The 24,201-nt window shown below is 42.0% G+C and overlaps 2 protein-coding genes across 2 annotated transcripts in view; both read left to right on the top strand.

Annotated features, from left to right (window-relative positions):
- dph6 (diphthamine biosynthesis 6) overlaps positions 1-17,804 on the top strand; it is a 56,920-nt gene extending 39,116 nt beyond the window's left edge. Inside the window, 4 exon segments of the mRNA XM_029461322.1 lie at positions 5,335-5,583; positions 10,729-11,116; positions 15,268-15,314; positions 15,316-17,804. Of these exon segments, the coding sequence (XP_029317182.1) occupies positions 5,335-5,583; positions 10,729-11,116; positions 15,268-15,314; positions 15,316-15,387 (756 nt within the window). The 3' untranslated portion in view covers positions 15,388-17,804.
- A 2,236-nt stretch (positions 17,805-20,040) lies between these two features.
- On the top strand, positions 20,041-23,944 carry LOC115026981 (zinc finger protein 770). The gene is made up of 2 exons (XM_029459932.1): positions 20,041-20,177; positions 20,535-23,944. Exon 2 carries the CDS (start codon positions 20,593-20,595, stop codon positions 23,749-23,751), a length of 3,159 nt encoding a protein of 1,052 aa, XP_029315792.1. The 5' UTR covers positions 20,041-20,177; positions 20,535-20,592; the 3' UTR covers positions 23,752-23,944.
- The last annotated feature ends 257 nt before the right edge of the window (positions 23,945-24,201 follow it).

Raw genomic sequence — 24,201 nt, 5'->3', positions numbered from 1 at the left:
CAACAGAAAAATACACATAAGCTGAGAGAAGGTGGGGGTTGGGCAAAGGCCAGTGTCCCTGGCTCAGACTGACCACACATTTCCTCAACAATGGCTCATTATGATCGTGTACTTTTTAGTATACTTCTAAATGTGTTATTGTTATAACCTTGTGTTTTGAACATATGCTTATGGTTTGTTTTCTGAATAAATGTGCAGTTTTAGACCTGAGAGAATGCATTCAGAAGTGCTCTACACTTGCCTCTCTTTGTGCACTTCATACGGCTATTTATGTCGCCGTTTAAGTAACACTGATTTTGTGTGACAGTTGAGCATACAGGGGTTAGGCTCAAACTGGAGCACAAACAGGAAGAAAAAATAGAGATAGTGGAGGAAAAAAAGAGGAGGGAATAAAAAAAAAAGGCAAATATCTCCCCTCCCCTCCCCTTCCCATGAAGCCTTAAATGAGAAGCCGAACATGGGGAGAGATTCTGTAGAAGGGAAGAAGGGTTGTGGTTCTCCTGAAAGGTTTGTATTTGTAGAAATGAGGTGTCAGAAGAGGCAGGATTTCCTCAGGGCGTAGCACAACATGAGCCCATCTCTTATCATTTCCCACTCCCAGACGTGATCTGCTTTGAATGCACTAATGCTGAAAGAGCCCCACAGACTTGAAGCCAGTTCAAGATGAAATCACAGCACACATCCCTGACAAACTGCCATCCACCACACAAGGATTAAACAGTCGTTGCGTATCAAATCCCCGCCAAAAAGCAGAAATAATATATGCACTTAAATACATTCAACAAAACTTCAACCTCAGTTTTTGATCCCCACATTTTGAACTATTTTGAGCTATTTGCCAACCCTAAAATATTCAAGAAAAGAAGAAAATTACTAAAGTGAAGAGTCAAGACAGAAATTTGGAAATTTGTCACATTTATTAAGAATGTTCCACACGGGATTAAAAGTGAACCAAAGAGTGTCCCATTTAAGATGAATTATAGTTTATATATAAATCAAGTATGAATGGAACATACCAAGTTAATGCAGCATCCTAAGTTTGAATCTGACCCACTGCTACTCACACTTGTCATACTCCTTTAACATTGTGTCTATAGTCAGTATAAAGTATTTAATAAAGGCGCACAACTTTCAAAAAAATAATCATTTCAAAAGTTTCAGCTCTGAGTTGGAAAGCATGGAGCTCTGGAGATGCCCTTATGTACTCTTACTGCATGGATGGTGATGCTGTAAACAACACTGAAAAGATGTAGTAGCATCTCCATGAAAGGACATATCCCAAATATTAATTACATTTAGCATTTAATCACCCACTCTGTAGCTGATACTGTGCTGCCATTACCCTTTTAGCTTGGTTACATGTGTCCTTGCATAAGGGAAAAGTTACACCATATTAATCTAACCTATTTTACACATTTTGTATTATCATTTTCCTGGTTAAATTATGCATGAGGTCTCAATGGGGAGAAATGTGACCATTAGCATATCTGATAGGAGCAGTGGAGCCGTTTTCCACCTCTCTCTGTCCTTGGAACCAGGCAGAAAAACCTGACTGTTCGTCGATACCAGGTCATTTTATCCAGGCCAGCCCAGTTCATCTATACCATTCCGAAGCTCTGCTAATGACACTCGGAGACGTCCTCAACACGATGGGGGACCCAGAGGGGCTCCAACGCCAATGTGAATATAGTCTAGCACCGTCTGGTCATCTCTGGAAGCTCTTTGACAAAAACACTGCAATTAGAAACACCTCAGACACACCAGCCTGAAACGAGACACCGTTAAGGGTTGGAAGCGGACACAGCCAGGCGCTTCCCGAGTACAATTACATATATGTGACTGTCTGCAGCTCACAGGGATGGAGAGAGAGAGAGAGAGAGAGAGAGAGAATGGTGACCTTTTGTCATGTCATTGGGCATATTAGAAAAAAAGTGATGGCATCTTAGGCATGAAATAAAGGTTGATTAAGCTTGAACAAAAATGCTGAGTTACTTTTAAGCTTGATTTTTACTGTGAGGGCTGTTTGATCACTCAGTCTTATTGTTTTATTGACTGCACAATGTGACACGCATAGTGACACAATTGTCAGAAATAGATAAAGTGATATTGTTTAAATTATGTTATTGTGAAACATATCAAACAAAACACATTTGACCAGTTGACTAATCACTTTTACTATATTTAATCAAATATTGAAAATTAGATGCTGCTTTGTGAAGACTTATGTCCACCTACCCATAGGCACTGAATGTTGTTGTTCTTTTTAATGGGAAAACTGATCTAAGATATAATAAATGTTACTAATTTCTTGCTCCAAAAGGAAGCTACTAAAGCCTGAAACTTCCCCAAAACAAACCTTTTACAGTTATGGCAGGAAATATTAAAAAAATGTAAGCAACAGTCGAACAGGAATAAACGTGTAGTATTGATTCACCCTTTTCTCTGTGGGCCATTTAGGCTGCTAAGGCTTGCATTTGAAAAATACTTACCTTGTTATAGAAAGTTTAATGTCATATGCAATTGTTTGACCCTTATGAATATTAAAGGATCCCATCTCTGGCCCATTAAAAATGCATGTGGCATTGTGGTTGTTGATCACGTTTAGAACGCCCATGCAAATTGGACTGTCTTCCCTGTCAAGGCCTAAGATGAATAATGTAGTTGTGTTGTATATTCAGGGACACACCATTGACAGTCAATTAACAAGTTTGATTGGTGTGTGAACTCATTCTTTTGAACTGTTAATTTTATGTAAATAGTATTCGCTCTCCCATCTCCACTGTCTCTCCCCCATCCAGGTTCACCACAGAAATATGTGCCCCCACCACCACAAACCCCCCAAATCCCCAATTCCACCTCCCACTAAGAGTAACCAGAGCGGGATCCTTAATAATTGATCATCACACACCTGCTTGGTAGAAGCTATGGGAGTCTGCCTTTAACAGTCAAGGGGCCCCATGCTAGCCCCTTTTGATATTCAAATTGACAAATGCTTGCCGGTCTTTATGAATTCAAAGTGCAGCGAGCTCTTTTTATGAGGACAAGCTTGTTAAGAGATTCTGGCCACCCATCCAACCTGATGGCCCTTCTTTGTTGGAGTGGATATGATGGCATTTGATGGCTCATAAATGGAATGCCAATGACAATTTGTTGTCGATTGTGTGGGAATCTGGCTTTTATGTTGGGCCGACGTAGTGATGCAGGCGCTCGGGCAGATTGTGCTCGTAGGTAAATGATCCGGTGATTGATCCAACTGGTTGAAAGCAGCAAGGGCCTTATCTCCCCCCCCCCTTTCTCCCCCCCTCACTCACTCGCGCCCGTCTTCCCTCCATCTCTTGTCTCCCGCACTGTCCCAGTAATTTGGAGCAGCAGAGATGGAAGCTAAAGATTCATCAAAGTTGACAAGTGAACCCAGGAGCTGGGGATCATGGCGGACCCATCTGATTATGGAAATGGCCATGACCACGTTCGCCCTCTAGCTAAACCGTTGTGTGGTTAGCATCTTGTTCTGCTAGTTAACCCATTGAAGACGCACGTTACCTGCGTAGGCCTCAAACTGAACAAAGTAAAGAAAACAAAGGACTTGTTTCAAATGAGCTGGAGAGGAAGTTCGCTCGAGAGGGTGCTAAGTCTTCAGTAATATATCTGGTCAACTCTGGTAATCTCCCTGTGAAACACGATACCCCTGGCTGTGTCTTTGCTAATCAGTGAAGGACCTTGTCACGGGCCATGTTTCAATTGATTCAGGCCTTCTTGATCCTCCCTAGAGATCTGCATGTGCTCTAGGTCTCTGCATAGGCCAGCAATTATCAACATGTCACTATCAGCTATTTGCATTGACCAGCAGCGAGTGTCCACACCACTAATGCCATCCAACCTCAAACGGTGGTGAGCTACAGGGTCTCTGAAGACCTGACCTCCTTAATGCCATTCCTCATCCCGACTCAACCTCTTTGCATTAAACACATAGATTTTTTTTAAAGTTTCATTATACAAGAGGCTTAATTCTAACAGAGGTATTTAACCGAGAATTGAGCTTATTATCACATGGTTAATTATGCTCACAAATAACACCTGTGCAACGGAGCTGCATTGACAGGCTTCGTACAGAATCTCTTCTCGTGAAATGAGAGTTGTTGGTGATAAGATGCTGATGAATGGCAGAGGTGAAACGTGTTAATTAATGCAGTGCTACTAAAACATACACTTGTAATTAGTGTTAATTTGATTATAGCACCTCATAGATGAATGTTGTACTTCTTTTTCTTTTATTTATTTATTTATTTTATAAAAACTAAGTTTCAGAGTTTTCTGGTTGAATAAACATGTTCATATCTCATAATTGTCTAATTAAATATTATGTTTTTGACAAGGCAGTGGTTTCCACAATCACTGTTCGAGTGGGGTCACATACATATACAGTACACAGCTATTTATATTTTTATATATATATATATATATATATATATATATATATATGTATATATATATATATATGTATATGTATATGTATATATAAATGTCACCAAACGGGTTTTTTTTTTTTTTTTTTCATGAATTGTCATTAATTACATTTCCGATTTGCGATTCTCGCTCTTTGGCCCTGAGTGATTTTCCCCTTCTCAATAAGGTTGTATTCTTTTTGTTTAGCATCACTTCCAACACTACCTAACCACAACGTTTCTCTGAAAGGCTGTAATTAAATGTCAAGCATGGATTAGTAGAAAGATAAAGAGCCTTTTAGAATGTGTGTTTTGGAGAATGTTTGATATAAATACAGTTCCAGTTTTGGAGTATAGGGCGGCAATACCCCAACAAAACTGTAGCCATTACTTATTTTAATCCACACTAGTGCCGTGGCGCTAGGGATGGAAACGCTTGTCTGTCGATCCAACATTCGGTTACGACTGAAGTACCTCAACAACTTTTGAATGGATGCATTTTATACAGACATTCATGTTCCTCAGAAGAGTTCGGTGACCCCTAACCTTTCCTGTAGCGCCACCATGACATGGATTTACATGGAATTTGGTTCAGACGTTCATATTCCCCTCATGAGGAATTGTAATAACTTTGCTGATTAACTTTCATCTAGCGCCACCACCAGTTCAGTCCAATACTTTGCTTAGTTTATAACCAAATACAAACCTAATGACATTCCTATGTCATTATGTCCCTTCAGCTGTACTTTGTGTTCAATGCAAATGATCACACGTTAGCATTCTAACACACTAAACTAAGTGGCGTACAAAGTACAGCCTCAGACTGTTAATCTGGATTTTACCATAACAAAGACAACATTGATGTGTTTTTCTCATATGCTCTTTTCTTCAGGTTGATGAGTCGGTGTTCTGTGCAGGCCAAATTGCTTTGGTCCCCTGCACCATGCAGCTGGTAAAGGCGGGCACCAGGACCCAGGCACATTTGTCCTTCAGCTATGTGAAGAAGGTTCTGGAGGCTGTGATCAGCGGCCTGACTCTAGCTCATGTTGTCCAGGCCCACTGCTACACCACAAGACACCGAGACATCCCCATCATCAGGGCCGTCTGGGAGAGCATGCTGAGGGCCGCGGAGGAAGAGAAGGTCAGCCTCTGTGGAGTGAGACTTTTGTTTATGAAATATAGACCAGTGGTTAAGAAGAAGAGCGATGACTGGCTGTTTTATTATAGATGCAGAGGAAATATTGATCATACTTATAATACGATACTACTCCCACATAGAATGAAAACATATCTAATGGATTAAAAAGACAGTGGGATGTGTGGAAGAATAAGTAAAAGGACAGAAAGTTGATATGGTATCCAAGTTTTCCAGAGAGGTCTCTCAGAATTGTGTGAACTAAGGGAAAGTTCCTCGCCCCTCTCTGCCCCCCTTGAGACGCAAGCCGCTGCGACTGATATTTACCAGTGAGTGCGCTCATGAAAAGTTGATGATGTGGGAAACGCTGGTGTCTTTGATAATGCGGAGCTTGGCACAGAAGCAGATGTCTTCCTCAGAGCTTCCCTAATCCTTTGCCCCCACACACCATTTTGGAGCTCCGTTCAACTCTCAGAGCAGCTTATCCCCCTCTCCACCCCTCTTTCCTGCCACCTCCCTCCATCCTTCCCTCCATTCCACCGCCCCAGCATACAACCCCTGCTCCATACGTCTAATAGGGGCACCAGTCTCCCCTGGCAGCCCTTCTCCTCCCACAGTAATCTGCCTAGCCATGGGAATTGGGCCTAAGGGAGAGGCAGGACCCCACCTCCAACATGTGGCTCTGTTCAGTTGTGAGAGGTGTTAAAGACTAGAGAGAGAGGATGTCAACTTTGTGTCAATTCCAGCAGAATATAGCAGTATATATAACATTCTAAATGTGTTATTGAAGGCCACAAATCATATTCTCAAAGCTTTCACGTGATCATTTCTGAATTCAAATACACATACTAGGGTTCAGCTTATCTCGGGCAAAAGCTGGTGTCAATTTGTGAATTTATTTGACTTATTGCGCCTTGTTGTAACTCACGGTGGAATACAAATCTTACCAGCGTTGACAGTGTACCAGCAATTTAGCATGCAGATTGGGTTGTTCATTTAACACGGCTGACCAAGGGCAAAGCTTTGGGAGGCTCAAGTCAGAAGTCACTAAAGATGGACAACATGGTCCATCTGTTGTGCTTCCATGTCAGTTAGCTGACCCGGGATTGTCACCAGGAGACCATGCTTTATTATCATGATTCTCAGATTAAGCAGCTCTAATTGACAGCTCCATCTGTAAACAGGTGAGTTCTCCCCTTAAGAATAGATCTCGCTGAGGTGGTGGGGTTTCTAACCTGACCTCACTGTCTTTGCCTGTGAGGCAAGCTCATCTTCGTGTGACTTCCCAGCGTGGCTCTCACACTTTCTCCTCTCTTCCACTTCAAGGAAAGATAGGCAGAGCGGCTGTGGTGGTGGTGGAGGGGGGAGGGGGGGGGGGGGGGATACTGTTTCATCCTAAACCAGGTGAAATGCTCTCTCCCTAGGGTGGGGATTATACAAAGCACCAGTGCTCATTTGAACTGACTGTAATTAGAATGTTTAACTCAGGTCAAGCACCGATACGACTCCCACAGACAACCAGCTCACATTAGCAAAAATAATTCTAATTTACTAAACTGTGATAGCTCTATAAGTTAGTAACTAAGTAAACCTCATTTATACAGCCCCTTTCAAAGCAAAGCAATAAAAGGGTTTTACAGAAAGAGAGAAAAGAAGAAGACAAAACAATATGTTAATACAGGGACAGATAGCAACCAAAACATTACATTCTGTGTTATTATTAATTATCTAGTTATCTAATTATCTATTGTTTACTTTTTGCATTATGGTTTCTGAAACCTGAACTGAAAACTTGAGGTAAATCTTAAGAAAAATAAGAAAGCTATACCTAATATTTCATCTTTAACTATCATTGACAACAACAACAAAAACTATTAAATATGTCATATTAAATACTTAAATACATCATATTGCATTTAGTTTGGAGTCAATTAGTATAGGTTGTATTATTCATACTGGAGATTTAAGATTTAAGCAAATAAAATGCCCGTTATTATCCCTTTCCCCCCCAAAATGCATCTGTTCTTTATGGATTCTGATTGAAAACCAGTTGTTAAATGTCGGATTATGTAGCTTTACATGTATACATACAAAAATATGAAAGGTTTACTTTTGAGTATATTTTCAGACACCAGACCTGTGAAGTGAAATGATAAAAAAAGAAACACCAGTGCCTCTGTGTGTCTGTGAAGCCACAGGGCCATGTTGTTGTTGTGCGTTGATAATTTCTCTAATCAGGTGGATGAAGAAGCTTGCAGGGTTAATTGGGAGCATACTGGAGTCGCTACAAGTGTGAAATTGTATTTACGGTGCATTAAACCACAAAGAGCCTGTTTGTCTGTGTGTGTGTGAGAAAAGGGTTTGATGAACATGGAGATGTTGATGTGATAAGTCAATAAATGTTAAACAGACATCTTTGTGTAGCAAAAACCGGTTCTGAAAATGTGTCAAAAAGAAAAAAATAATTATCTATCAGGTTTAAAGATGTTTTTGTTATAAAGGCTAAAAATACTAATATAGGGTTTTTTTTAAGGAACAGTTGAACTTTAAAAAAAGATTTGTTGATATTTTGATCGGTGATAAGGTGAATTTAATAGTGCTGAATTTGCAGTGTGGAGCGTTTCCTACCCTCATATTACAGTAAAACTCTTTCTACATTAGTTCTCTCCTGCTTACTTGGGACTTTTGAAGTAACTGTGGTCCCTGGCATGGTTTTATAATGGCCTCATGCCCTTAAACTTTTCCTCACCCCACTGACATGGCCCTGTGTGTTTCATTTACACAAACAGTCGGACAAGCTTCAGAGTGGAATCTTAAGGAAAGAGACTGAATGAGGGAGTGAATGGTAAGGGATATTATAGCAGACTGACAGCACTATAGTAAGTGCTGAGACATAGAGCCACATGCTGAAGGCGTCCTGCTGGGCAGGAAATGTTGGGGAACTGGCTAAGCAGCGCAGTCCCATCAGCTCCCCGCTGTTCCCCCGCCTTTACACCACTTCCTTATTACCGTGTTTACCGTTCGGCTTTCACGCCTCTCGGCCCTCCAACCCACCGCACGCTCCAGGCACACGGACGCAAGTTAGAGGGAGGAAAGTGGGGAGAAAGAAAACAAACATTAGGAGAGGCAGGTCACACTCCATCAGGGTAGAGAGCTGAGCGCAGCAGATCCAGACTTCATGTGTCTACCTGCTGCCTACAGAGTGAGAGAGCACTGGGGGAATGGCTGCACGCCCTGGAACTGAAGTGGGATGAAGTAATGAGATGGATTGTGTTAAGTGGCTGGTGTGGAGCAGAACAGAGCCCCCTACACACACACACACACACACACACACACACATTTTGCCACCCGCCTGCCCTCCCAACTTGCCACTCTAGCACTCAGCTCCACCATATATCAAAGTCTGAGTTTTATTAGATTCATTTAATAAATGATCTCTGGTCAGGTAGGGATGTCAGCCAGTGTTCCCCCTCTCACTGCTCTGGCAGGGTAATGGAGTTCTGACCAGTGAAGTCTGAAACGTACTCACACACACACACATGTACAACCCGTGCACATACAGAAACACACACACACTATTGCACCTTTAGTTCCGCAGAACTGCTGAACAAACTTCCCACCTAATGTTACACTTCGCCGGATACATTAATAAAGAAACAAAAAAGGGACTGATGTAACCTTGTCCGACAGCTCGGACAAAAAGTCAGCAACTGTGCCGTGACTGTAAAGTCCTGCCAGAGGCTGGAGCTGCAGCACTGAAGTCCCCTGATCTCCTTGTGGACGGTCGGTTGGGTATAGTACCTCGGCACCAGAGGCCTGCAGGGTGGCCTTTAAGCCTGGCTGAGCAGGACCCCCTGTCCTGTCACTTCTCTCCCCAGTTTCCACTCTCTGTCCCATGTTCAATCACTATTGACAAGTGCAGGAGCAGCTCCCTCTAGGAGAAATACCTAGCCTGCGCCATAAGTGCTGAAATAACATTTATCAAAGCATAGGACACGTATGTGCGCTGTCACTTTGTCTGACACGCTAAGAGGTCCATGCTGACACGGCTATTGTTCTCCGCTCTTGTGATTGTTGATCACGGCGAGCTAGGCTCTCTTCAAAATCAGCAGAGTGAGTGAAGAAATCTTAACCCCTGCACACAAACTCATTCAGGACACTTGCTTTTTTTTCCCCATGTTTCCCCCCCCCCCCCCCCCCCACACTCTCCAAGGCAAGAGGTTAGCTGTTGATACACAATTAAGCGTTTGCTAAAGTTTAATCTGAAGGTAAGTGCTGCTTCAGTGAATCTGGTTGATTGGGTCATGACGGGTTCGTCTGTTGAACGGACAAAGAGGCCGTCGTCTGCGCTTGTCAGTGATTTCTCTTCTTCTTTTTTTTTGTGTGCGAGTGAATATCAAAATAAAATGTAAGTAACCTGTTATTATTCTGCACTTACGAAGTGGGGTGTAAGTGGATGAAAATTGATCCAGCAAATTGAAAAGGGGGTTAAGTGTTTTTGCCCTATCGACTCCGACTGAAATGACGTTTCTATAAAACACTCATTTCTCTCCCATTAGCAGATGAAGCCACAGCCAAGTATTATTAGAGGGCCACATTGTAGCACTGCTCCAAGACATTTTGTTACTGCTAATGGCCCCTCCGTCCAGAGGAGAAACAAATAAAGAGATTTTTGGCTCTATAGATAAAATTGAGGCAGTTCTCCCCTAAATGTGTGTGGTGAAACTGCCATAATATGTTGTGAGTGATCTTCTCACAAAGGTGAGAAGTCATCTTTGATAGGACCTGTCATGTTATCAAATGCAGCTCAAAGTGAATGCATTTGTGCATTTTGTTTATGGTGGCTGAAAGCACTATGGATTCTTTCTGAATTGTTTGAACACACTATGATTACCAAGGGTCACCTCACAATTTCATGTTAATTGATGGCCTGTCAGTCTTGTCAAGTAAAAAGCCTGTCCTCAGTGCCGTGTGGTAGAGTTGTATGATGTGCTTTAGAATAATGTGTAATGTTGATGGAGCAGTGTTTGTGGTCAGAAAGCGCAGCGTGTAGCCCAGCAGGAGGGCCATACATGTGATTGTGGCGTGGAGCGCAACACACTATATAATTTGCCAGCCAGTTCATTTCAATTTCCTCCGTCTGCATCGCAGGACCTGCTGTGGGAGCAAGAAATCAAACACGCGGCACTTTTGTTTGCCGTGGTACCGGCCTTACCCAAGGGTGCAGCTGTTGAGCTTCATGTAACTGCAATTCAAGATGATCCCGCCCAAAGGACTTCCTGTCACGTGACTACAAAGGTGGCGAGCGGATCCGTAGAGTGCCACGCTGTAATGTCTGCCGACACGTGTAGCGCTTCACTTTCACTTTCCCTGGCTGTGCCCGGAGATAACCTGGAGGTCGCTGATGTGAAGGATGTCACGGAAGCAGTTGGCGCCACATTCAAGGAAGCCATGAAGAAGATGAATGCCGAGCTGGTGCCACTGTGTGCCAGGGTGTTCTACAAGTGCAACCACAGGCCGGCACGGCAGATCGTTCAAGGTATGCCACTGGACGTGCATCTCACACGAGACACTACACATACGCTTTGAATTGATCTAACATCGTTTATCCTAAATAAGCTGCTCTGTTGCAACACCCGTTCTCTAAAGTTAAGCTACACATCACTGTATTAATGGAAACAAACTGACAGCCCGTCTCTCTACACTCTCGTTTCAAAGAAAGTTTGAGCTGACATTGCTTAGGTAAACTCTGTAACGTATTCTAGGAAGCAGACTCTCCAGAGGAGGGATCCTTCTTCCTGTGTTTAATTATTGTAAGTCATTTGTTGTGTCTGCTCTGTGCACAGTAACCCAAGCAGCTGGCACAGTCTTTTGTCATCATTACACTTTTATACGCCACCATCTCCTCCCTCGCTCCCAGGATTCTAGGTTCTCGTCGAGGCAAATGTGGAACGGTGTTTGTTTTATCCTGAGAGATGTTCTCTCGGAGGGGAAAAGGGCGACGAGCACATCGATCACACAGGGCTCAGTTGTCAAGTCATCGCTGAAGCAGTCAATTAACATTTTTGAATCTGCGCCAAACCAGCCATCTTACTGTCATTTTTAGCTTTGACATAACTCATCTTCGTGAGGACGTGAAATGATGGTTCCCAGTGATGAATGGGGGAAAAGGTTGAGCCGTTTTGAATACGTGTTGATATGCATGACAGACGAACAGTGCTATTTGTTTTGTAACCTAATTATATAATTGTTATTCAACATTGTTTCATGATATATGATGCATGTCATTTATTTCTTCTGTCATAATCCACAATAGAAGAGTAAGAGGCTTTAGCAATGAGGAGTAATCTTATTGAAATATCTCAAATAGAAATGGTGTATACAGAATACATGTAGATATGGCAATAAATGCAAAATGTAGCTTGCTATACAGAGAGTGTGTTAGTTTCTCTAGATGGAAGCCATTGAGTGTGTTACTGGGTCATTGGTTTACTGGAGCAAAATCAAACTCAATCTTGAAATGTGTGTTACTTTTGATTATGGACTGCACAGACTGCTCCCCTAAAACCATTTACTGACTCATCATTGAGCCAGAATCTGTTACCTTACCCGGCACGCACAGCCAAGCCCCGGAAACTCACCCACGGGCGTTTTTATGGGTCACAGCCGATGCTCATCGGGTGATGAATCCAAAAAGTCAAAGGAGGGAAAAGTAACACCTCTGGCGCTAGCAGTCACAGCCTCACAACTGCCGCTGTCAGCGAGCAGACAGACAACAACATTGGAGCAGAATGTGACTGCACCCCCCCCCCCCCCCCCTCCGACCCCCACCCCACCCTTGGGTTACTTGCGTTAGGATTCACAGCTGATAGACATGACATATGCTCCAAATGAAACCTTTAAACATCTTGTCTCAACTTGTTACTTACGATAGAAAGGTTCTCTCAAAGATACACAACCCGACCAAAACCTCAACTTCTGGAGAAGCACCTAAATAAGGTTTTGTGATTAAAGAAGTCCATTCTTTTACAATGTAAATACTAAAATTAAATATGTTTTGATGTCATTGCTTCTAAATACTCAAACAAAAAAGGGTACCTCCAATATTTAAACCTGCATTCACTGCTCCTCTTTGGGGGGGGGGGGTAACTGAAACTGTCAACACAACATTGACACCTTTTTTTTAAATGGGGAACTTGTTAGCAAACAGTTGCTTCTTCACACATCCATCAGATGCGGAGCTGTTTGGTGCTGGCACGGTACGGCACAGCTTTCCTGCTGCGTCTGAAAACGACGCTCCAAAAAACAAAACATTAAGGTCTTGGTGCCGGAAAAACCAAAACAATGAGCTAAAAGACGACACAAAGCTCCGCAGAGCCGAGAGGGGGGGGGACTCATCGGGAGCGACCGCCTCTCGCGTACAAGTAGGCGTGAGATTTGTTATTTGATATAAAACTATTAATTATAGCTGCTTTAGAAGAAAGGTGAGGAAGTGTTCCATCCCACTGTGGCTCCACTGCACCGCCGCTCACCGTCTTTGTTCATTCTTCTTGGACTAAATGAACAATTTTCATGAGCCAACACTTGCTAATTACCACCTCGTTTACCGGGTAATTTGACCAGTGTGGGAGTCAGTGTAGCACAACTGAAATCCACTGGCTCTGGGCCTTGGCCACGGCTTAAAAGCCCTATAAGCCCAGCAGGCATAAACCATTCCACTCAGAAACACCCTTTTTTCCTCTTATTTTCGCCACAACCTCCTTCTATTCACTTAGCCTTACACTATTTATATAAAAGGGTGCTTTAGCAATGCTTTGGTTTTTAAAACACTGAGATTTAACAGCATCTTTTGGAGCTCCCTGTGTGTTCGCTGTGAAGCAGAATAATGGCCGGTCCTCTTGGGTAGATGGTTTAGTTCCATCCCATTGCTAATGTGATGGCTTTTTGAATCTTACAGCCTCCGTCCACTGGGCCTCTCAATGAGGCTCCCTGTGTAGCCCAAAGGGGGGCTGAGAGACCAGGGGACGGGAGATGGGATGTGTGATGGTGATGTGAAGTGTTCATAGAATTTTGTGTTATTTTACAGAAGCATTTATCTGGGATTGGTCTGTGTCTTTACACGCTTTTCACTCACAAAGACAAAAGGACACAAAATTGCCCAGTCACTCAAGTCACCTTCAACCCCCTCGTGTCTCTCATTCATGCATAAGCAGCCATGTCTGTGTACACAGACACTGAAAGAGACTCTCAAAGAGAGAGCGCAATTATTTCCTATCTGTTAGTACAAAGATTAAAACCTCCCGACATAAAAAGGGCTTAGTGCGCAATGTGTGATGAAAGGGTGTGTTTCTTCTCTTAATAAAACCATCCCCTGTCTGTGATCTCCCCAGCTCGTTCGGGTTGTCAGCTAGCCACCTCCAGAGGATCCCGCTTCCCAGGGTGCACCACATGGTCTGATAACACATATTTAGGCTTTTAATGCCCTCTAAAAAAGGCCTGTGTTCAGTGGGGGTATTTTAAGCTGTAGTGCATATTAGCTAATTAGGGTGTGTGGGCTCTTTGTAAGGATGTTTGGCATGCTGCGTGTGCTTGAATGAAAGAGAACGAGGATTATTAAATAGTGCGGAACTGTTTCGCATAACCTCTCTGTCCTGATTTGTCTCTCTACAAGTTCACATAAATGCCACATGATGGTACCGCAGTGCTAGTAGATGTTATTAGAAGGGCAATAGTTTGTGTTTGTCCACTGAGACTCAGGATAAGAGGTCAAGAATTACATGTTACATGTATCATATTAGATAGAAGTTATGAATGGGGGAAGGGGGGGGAATAGCTTAATTTGCAATAGTGATGGAACAAATGTGACACTGCATACTTTTTCCACATGTGTAACTCCTATTATGAAAATGTCTGATCACAGCGAACACACCCAAGTCCCGTCCAGCGTGCTTTAAAATCAGAAGGGGTAAGCCGGGACAGTCGACCATGAGACAGGAACACTTGTGACCAATTAGTTCACGGAGCAGAGGAGGGAATGGGCAACATCCCAGCGGGCCGCTGCTAAATAGACAGGCTGTCATCAAGACCGGGACTCTGAGATGCTCAATGAATTCTCAAATGTCCACTGCCCCGTCTGTAGTCCGGCCACACGCGCACACACACTAACAACATCTCTCAGCTCCAGTAAAACTGAGAGGTAGTCCCAACACAGCTTCCTAACATCCCAACACAACATGAGCAGAGGATCCATTGCACTAGATCCCCCCCCCCCCCCCAACAAGCTGCTCAATTGTCCAAAAGGGCATGGCAGGGTTGCCCCTGTCCAACCCCCCCTCCCTTCCTTCTCTGTGTATGTGTGTGGTTGTATATGACTGTGTGTGTGAGAGTTAAGGAGGGGTAGCTTAGAGCTCAGTCCTTGCTGACCATATGTCTGCACTGCAGGGAGTTGGGGGGGGGGCTACAATCTGCCAAGGATTTAAGAATGCCAATAATTTGTAAATAGGCCGCTGTTCCCTGGTCGAAGGGTTAAGTGCAGCCTCTGTCCTGGGACGGACCCAGTGGGGCAGCCATATGAGAACTTAATGTCCAACTCCATGAGACTAACGCCTCCCTCTTGTCTTTTCTTTTTGTTCTCACCTCCTTATACCCCCCCCCCCCCCCCCCCCCCCCCCCCCCAACTCTACCTGCCAGGACTTGAAGAAAGTTTGAGAAGCTCTCTCGGCGAGTCCACTCCGTCCAGTAGCCCTGGTTCCAGTCCTGGACTTGCCTGACTCCCAGATTCTCCACCTGTCCTGCTGGATCAGTTTATAGAAACACAGCCAGAGTCAACAACCAGACTCCAGTCATCCACAGCACTGGAATTCAGTGGGGGCTTTTCCTGGAGGAGCGTCTCTGACAGCCCAACACCTAATGACTTACAACAAGGACATCAGTGAATGTGGAAAATAAAAAGAGTACAACTGCTCATTAATGTTGACTGTGTATCACCGCTGATTGTTGAAAGGCAACGCTTTTTCCGTCTCCAAGTTGTTTTTGATGATGTGCGGTTTTAAAGATGTGTTTATTCCACTTCATATCCCAGAACTTAGGCCAATAATTCACTTTGTACCGCAGCAGCTGTTATTCTGCCTTTTGAGAAGAGTCTTAGAGAAGTTCTATGAGCTAAAGCTGCATACCAGAAGACTGGAGACCATAGACTACAAAAGGAGACACCAGCAGTGTCTCATTCCACCAGGCGATAAACTGTATCCCCTGATATCCCACTGTTTCTGGTGGAATTTCTCTCGCCACGTTAGCTAACACCCCTCATAAAGGCCCAGCGCCACCACCGACACCATCTGTTCAGTTGTAAACCTATAGATTTACTGTGTGACTGGTTTGTGGCAGTGTGTAATGTGTGCGGAATAGGTGACTGTGTTTCTCCCTCTCATGCTCCATGGGATTCAAGGTGTGTTATTATTGTGTAATAGGCAATCAGGGCAAAGCACCTGAAAAGATTAAGCCTCTTTATGTTTTCTATTGATTCTAAGGCAACCTGGTTAATAGGAGAGGGACACTACAACACACAGCTGCAGGGCAGGTGTGTGTTCCCTGTGAGTGTGTGTGTGTGTGTGTGTGTTGGGGCTGTCAATGGACATTGTGACAATGTGGGAAGAAAATAACACTATTAACCATTGCTCCTGGAACATTTCTTTTCTCAAAGATCATGAACCGTATTGATGATCTGAGTTGGAATGCATCTTCACTCCGGCTATTCTCTTCATTGCATTTGGGATGGCGGGAGAGTTGAGTGGGCTATTGATCTTCGCCGACCACAATGTTGTTTTGATTGTTGTTATTAAAAATTGAACAATAGAGGCAGCCAATAGAGCCTGAAGATTTTCAATGAGGGTCGAAAAACAACAAACAAGCTATTATTTATGAGAGCGAGCAAGCCAATGCCCCATAAATATACAGCGTGTGTTAATGTTCACCTGTTTGGTTTTAAAGGCCCCACCAGGGGGAGATTGAGAATTGTTGATTGATGCAGCTGTCAAATAATGATTAATTTTTTTATAAATAAAGTACTTTTATTATGTACTTATACACTCATACATTTCACCCACAGATATTTGATTATATTTCCATGGTTTCAATAAATGTAGCTGTTTAACAGTCGCATACGACACAAATAGCTGAAGAAGACTTTTCTTTGTCAATTGTCTTGGTTCCTAAATGTGTGTGTGTGTGTGTGTGTGTGTGAATGCCAAGCAGAGTGTTGCCAGACAAGAATGTGCTCAGCAAACATGCATGTTCAGCACTCTTCCCTAATAAACAATGGTTTACAGAGGAGCTTGAAGTGGTTTTGTTCAAATTGAGCAATGAAAAATGAAGAAACAACACACACCAGCCCATCTAAATGTATTTCAATTATATATGGGCAATAGATTTAACCTTTCAATTAAAAAAATCCACACTTTCAAGACATTTCTGTATTGTGTTTTGAATGCCTCAGTGAAACAATGGATACACGACAAGAGCTTTACATGTCACAAAACACAAACTTAACTCATCATTTCAGTAAACACGGAGGAGGTCTGCCCACTAAGATTCAGTGCACGACAACCACTCGCCGATCACACTGTAAACATCACATTGTGTCTTTCAGCAGGCATGTTTTCATACAGACACAGGCAAAGCCACAAGTATATCATCACACCCTCATCATGGCTAATGTGATGGCCTATGGCAGACACGTTTCTTTGTGTCTTCACCACTGTGTTTCCTCATGAAATGAATAAAGACAGGGTGACATTTAGTTTTCTCATGTGTTTTGTCAAATGTACATTTTCTACAAAGCTGACCTGCAACCGCTCTACAAACACAACTGGCTGTTGTGGCTAACATTGTCCTGTGTGTGCGCAGTGTACACGCCTGCGGCTCTTGTCATTGTGGCCTTGCACATGGACTTTAACTGTGTGTTTCTTCCTCCAGGCTAACCAGGCTGATGTGTTTGACTCTCTTTCCCCATAGCAGTGGGCTACAGTAAGGGGAGCCCAGCTCGGGAGCGGCCTCGCTGCATGAGATGCCTCCTGACATTGCGGTCTGTTTGCCTCAGTGACTGTGGTTTTGTTTGTTTGAATATTTGAACCCTTTTTGTTTCATAATGTATTGTTTTCCTCCCCTGACGTATTGTGAAAGCATGTATTCATGGTCACAGCCCTGATTAAATGAAACTTGTTCTTTCTGTTGAACTGGTAAGCCGTCACATGCTATTGAGTGGTGTCTGCTGCCCTCTTGTGGTCAACTTAAACAATGCAATTTAAAAGCATAAAAGTTATATCATTTGTACAGTATTTCCACTAATATACTTAGTTCCACAATTAATAAATTAGGCCATGAAGTATTAGAACTACACATATTATATATTTGATCTCTCCTACAATTGATCACTGATAAATGTAGTACAGTGCTCAATGTTCTGTGTTCAGACACTGAATATTGAATTATTTCCAAAACATTTTTGCTATTTTAGTTTTATCGCGATTTTTAATTAATGAACATTGCAACCTTATTTTTTATATTTCTGATGGTCAAACAATTCAGCTTTATTTCTACATTATAGCAAATTATCTTTCATTTCTACATTTTTGGGTAAACACACAATTTTACATTAACATTATTTCTTTCCCAAACGTTCTTGACTCACAACTTAATCAATAATTAGAAATGGTAGCGATTCCTTTTTTTGTCAATTGAATCATCGATTTCACTTCTACAGTATGTGACAAAAAAATGCAAACAGAAACTAAGGTGAAAACAACAGAAAAAGTACATCCAACTAAGTTTGAACACCTGTTGTTACTCTGCCTGGCTCTTGCTAGACTAAACTAGGTTCACAGGCCAAACAAAGAACAAAATCCTAACTCTAGACACAACACTAAATGCAATCATATCGTTATCTCTCGGTTAGCTCTGAAAAGTAACATTCTCTCAAATGTTTAATTCAAACCTGCCAAAGCACTGAGGGGATATGCACATTGACAAACATAAACACTCTGTGCAGCCCAGAAGAGCAACTCCCTCAGCTCAGACCTCAGAATTTTTTATCCATTAACAGAATAAGAAATAAAGGTTTGTGGACCAAACTGAACATATCAGAGGGAACAGATGGTTTTAATGAGGAGTGAAAAAGGCCATAACATGTCAACCTAGAGAAACTCTGTTAACAGGGGAGGAGGAATGGGAACCCACCTGTCTGCTGTTTACATCACTGCCTTTCTCCAACACACCCACAAGCCCTGCACTGGGGATATTACAGTTAGAAGGCATATCACTTGTGGAGCCATTTAGTACATACGTTGTATGTAGTCTATAATGAGTCTATATTTTACACTATATAGCCTACTCTGTGTGCTTGATATTCTATAAAATACGTGTGATGATGTACAGTATATGGTCTTTCATAAATATTTATCAGAGACACAAATGTGATAAGGTATTGTATGAAATGTTTAAAGTATTCTTAGTTCAGACAAAGTTTTACAGAAATATGATTACAATAACGTCGCCAATTTCGGTGACTACCTTGTGGAGCAAGGTTTGATACAGCCTAGACTTGAGAACAACTTATGAAAAAACTCTGTTGCAAAATATTTTGGATCAAACTGCACATAAAAAACGCCTAAAGAGTACTACAGTGTTTTGACCAACAATTGAAATTGGGTATTTATAATAATAGGCTATGAGTAGGTTTAGCACTATACATGGAATCGCAGTTTCGGGCTTCCGGTGGAATCGCAATGCATTCTGGGGCGGCAAGACTAGAAAAGTGAGCACCAACTCCACAAGCGCCGCCATATTGGATTTATTCTCTACGTGTTTACATTTTACTTAGCTTATTCTTCAAGCGTTTTTACATTGTATTTGGCTAGTTTTTAGTGTGTAAGCATTGCTCTTCTAGTTATGGGATTTGGACACCGGAATTGTGTGGTGAAAGGATGTTCGAGCAGTGGGAAAAAGCTAACTAAATGGGCAGAATCTCATTGTGAGCTTCACGATTGCAACAATTGTGACTGCAAGCTTATTCTTCAAGCGTGTTGTAAACAAACCTACTACTCTACAATGAGGTCTGAACTCCTTTCTTATGAGGTTCAGATGTGGAAAGTCGAAGCTTTGAAAGTATTTAAAGGTTTCAGGAACAAAACTCGTAGAGAATAAATCCAATATGGTGGCGCTTGTGGAGTTGGTGCTCACTTTTCTAGTCTTGCTACCCCAGAATGCATTGCGATTCCATGTTATGTAGTAACAATGTATACTTTTGCATACATTTCTCCTACATATAAAATAATAAATATCACAAAAATAACATCCATGGCATCTGCTACGGATAGGAGCCGTTCTCTTTATACACCCATGACGGGAACCATAAACCGTATAAAATAGCAATATGATAGGAACCTTATACCTTTGTTTCCCGCCGTACATTTTGAGTGACGTACTTGCTTGTTGCCAGGGTGACGTAGGAGAACGTTGCATCGCTAGCAAGCAAGCTAACAATGCACACTTCTGGTCAACTCCTAATGAATACACTCGTTGTAATATGACTTAAAACGAATATAGTAAGTGCTTTTGACCTATACTGCAGCAAAGCCAAGTTTGTTTGCCACTTCCGACGTTTGCGGCACATTTTGGCCACCGTATCATTAACGTCAAAGTCCTTTGTTATTAGTATGTAGCTAAGGTCAGTTATAGTTATATGTATGGAAATGATGTACTTTTTGTTAACGTAATATATTATAGATGTACTCGTCTGTTTTGTAGTTCACTAACATACGACGTATACGTTATTTGAATGTTAATTAAAACGAGGTTCGTCGCATTATAGTAATGTAATCACGTTTGTCCTATTGTCGGTTGCAGTGATTGTTATACCTCCATGCTTGTCATACTTTTTAATGCCTTATGTTTTGCTCTAGGTCTAATGAGAGGATCACCAATTGGGAGGAAAATAATCACGAAGACGGTGCTTTGAAAATGCGTCAGTGCTCTGTTTGTCAAAAATCTTTCCCATCGCCATATAAACTTCGAAGACATTACGTCATCCATACTGGCCAGAAGCCCTTCAACTGCACAATCTGTGGGAGAGCCTTCTCGCAGTCTGATCATTTAAAATCACACCTACAGAAACTCCATTCAACGCTTCCAACAGACCGTCTACTCGATGGCATTGTATCTCATAACCAACAACTAAACTGTGATAAACCAGCTGCAGGGATTTACACACATGGAAGTAGTAATTACACTTCAATCTCACCGACTGTTTCGTCCTCTGTGGCCTCCCAGACCACGCCGAAAAGGGAGATTGTGACTGTTCCCTGTTCATCTGAGACTGGAAATCCACCAAAATACACGCCGCATGTAAATGATGGCTCAGTGACTCAGAGCCATACATCAAATGTATTGGATCCAATCCCTCAGGAGCAAGTTGATTCTGCAAATGTAGACTCATCTGTAAGACATGCCTGCAATGGATACACCTGCAAAGTCTGCTTCAAGTCATTCACTTCATCTCTTCATCTTTGCCTTCACTTACCAACCCATGACAAACCAAAACAATTTGAGAAGGGCAGAACGTCGGGCAAGACTTTTTCTAAACTGACCTATTGGAAACCGCACCTGCAGTCGCAACAGTTGAGCTCCGGCAGAAGGAAAATTACTTTGAGAAACCGGTGTCCTAAATGTCTCAAAACCTTCTGCTCACCATCCAAATTACAACGACATTTCCTAATTCATACGGGGCAGAAACCCTACTCGTGTATAGTCTGCAGGAAAGCCTTCACACAGAAGGTGCACTTGAAATCCCATTTAAGTACGGCAAACAAATGTTCACTTTCTCTCCACACTGAAAGGATAAAGCAGAGGTTTTGTAATAGCAGACAAACCGTTGGTCTGCAGCCTCGGCCGTCACTTCAAAACCGACCCACCAGCCATTGCACCCCTGTGGATTCCTTAGTGGAACTGGAGCTACAGTGTAAAATAAGTGTAAAGGCTTTGCAGGACCTGGACAAGACTGACATCAAGTTGGATGCCGTCCTAAATCCAAAGCAATCATTGAATACAAGGAGTCAGGATTTGAGTACTTGTCATAAGTCAGATGAACAAGAGCAGCAATACTTGAGATATAAAGACGTGAAGCCATTCCAGTGCATGATCTGCAACGAGTCGTTTCAGTTGGAACTTCATTTAATACGTCACCAAAAAATTCATGGGAACCAAAAAGAATTGGGAAGTCCCAACACTGTGCATCAGCTTGACTTGAATGTCACAGTTAAACCAGAAACATGGAATGGAAATTGCAGTGAAGATAATGAATCTCTTTCTCACTTAATAACATCAGCAAATGCCACCAGTGAGCATCAGAGAATGAACTCATTGCATCAGTGCCATACATGTTTAAAAGGTTTTCCATCTGTATCAAAACTTCAGAGGCACATGATGACTCATACCGGACAAAGACCCTTTGGGTGCGAGATGTGTGGAAAGAGATTTCGTCAGAAAACACACTTGAGGGTCCATTGTCGCACTCACCTGTGGTCTAGATATCACAAACAACGGTCATTGTATATCACTCGGCCGCCTTCTTGCATAGGTGTGTTTAACACCAGGACTGCAGCAGAAGCTCCAGTGCAGGAAATGTTACTGCATAAGAAGGACTTTGAGACGCACACTGGCAATGATGTAGTTTCTGTGAAACACCTGCATCAAACCCCTTCCATGGTAATTATTCAGAATGACAACAGAAAATCAGACAAGTTGTTGCCATACATCTCAAAGAAAAATGAGGTTGTGCAAAAGAGGACAAAGCCTGCTAAATCGATGCAAAATCACAAGTGCTTCCGGTGTTTAAAGTGTTTTCCCAGTGCCTCTAAATTACAAAGGCATGAGATGGTACACACAGGCTTGAAACCATTTCAGTGTGTTTTGTGTGGGAAAGGATTCAGGCAAGCTCCACATCTAAAAACCCATGAAAGAACTCGCTGTGAGAGGAAACCATCCACGCCAGTCAATCAACAGGGGAACATCAGAAAACTGAAAGCAAATAGTCAACAGCAGCTTTATCCACAGATCGTTGTTCGTATCCCACAACAGAATAGATCTGGTAACACAGACACTACAATTTCAAGCTCTAAAAGTAACATAACGTGTAAAAAAAGGAAACTTCACACATGCCAAATATGCTTTAAGAGCTTTGTGTTTCCATCCAAGCTCTCGAGGCACTTGGTCACCCACTCTGGGATAATGCCATACAAATGCACTTTGTGCAGCAAAGCCTTCACACAGCGTGGTCATCTAAAGGTTCATGAGCACAAATGCAGACAGGGTAACAGGGTCTTACATTATATTCCAGGAGAAATTGAGAATACCAACCATCTCCAGGATAAATGCATTGAAAACCTTTCTGATTGTACAGATTTCAATGTGGATGCAACAACAGAGCAGCCAGTGCCATATTATACCAGTGTTGATCACTCATCTACTGATGGAGATTTATCTTATTGCTCCAAGGCAATACACACTGAATGGCTGGAAGTACCAGAAGTAGGCTTACAAGAGGAGAGTAATACATCAGAGAGAAGGCAGAGAGAAAATTGTAATCAGGCTACAGACAATTATCATCAGGCTACAGACCATTATAATTATTCATATCCCTCTGAACTTGCCTTTGAAATAAATAATCCTGTCCAAAACGAAAACATGGCAGCTTTGTCCCAGCAGTATGAGGGCAGCGCACATAATGTAGAAGTATCATGTCAGCCAAAAGGAGTTGCAGCTATTTCAGATAGCAACAAGCTGCTCGATTATGAACTAGTCAGTTCTGTGGTTGAGAATCAAATGCAGCCAGATAATTACTGGTGTGAACCGCTAACTGTGTTTGACTGTGACAAGTGCTCTGCAAGTTTTATGAAAGAAAACAATCTTCAGAATCATATTTGTTCAACTGATGTTCAACCTAAAATGACTGAGTCAGCCCAGAAGAGTCGTTGTGACATTTGCTTCAAACATTTTGTGTCTGTCTCTAAACTTAAAAGGCATTATCTTGTCCACACAGGTCAGAGGCCGTTTAGGTGTGACATTTGTGGCAAGATGTTCAAACAGTCAGCACATGTTAGAACGCACCGACGGACTCATTGATAATCCAAATGTTACTGTGTAATGTGTTTTTTTGTGTAAAATGTTCTTTTTGATGATCAAGATTTGTCACAAATATGATGTTTTTATATACTGTATGTATGTAAAATATGTATTTGATGTATAATAATAGACTTGTATAATCTTTTTTTATTTTTTCAGTATTTCCTGAATTAAACCTGTTTCTAAATCTTAATTTAGTTTGTTTATGTTCTTTTTTTTTTCAAAATGTATTGAAAAAAAACAAATATTACAGACATGTACTCAACATAATGGTACAGAGAAACAAGATGATGAATTTAAACAAATTAAAAACAATGATAACAATATATCATCGGGATAAATAAACTTCCATAATATAAAATTATTGAAAAATATAAAACACTGTTCTTTGCACTGTACAGTTTCACTGTTTTTTTATTTTACATAAATCCAGCTGAATTGTTAATAACT

This window comes from Cottoperca gobio, chromosome 22, assembly GCF_900634415.1.
Source record: "Cottoperca gobio chromosome 22, fCotGob3.1, whole genome shotgun sequence".
Lineage (NCBI taxonomy): Eukaryota > Metazoa > Chordata > Actinopteri > Perciformes > Bovichtidae > Cottoperca > Cottoperca gobio.
The sequence above is the reverse complement of the archived record's forward strand: the minus strand, read 5'-3'. Positions and strand labels throughout refer to the sequence as shown.

Coding starts and splice junctions, on each gene's coding strand:
- LOC115026981 (XM_029459932.1), top strand. CDS start 20,593: ATGCGTCAGTGCTCTGTTTGTCAAAAATCTTTCCCATCGCCATATAAA.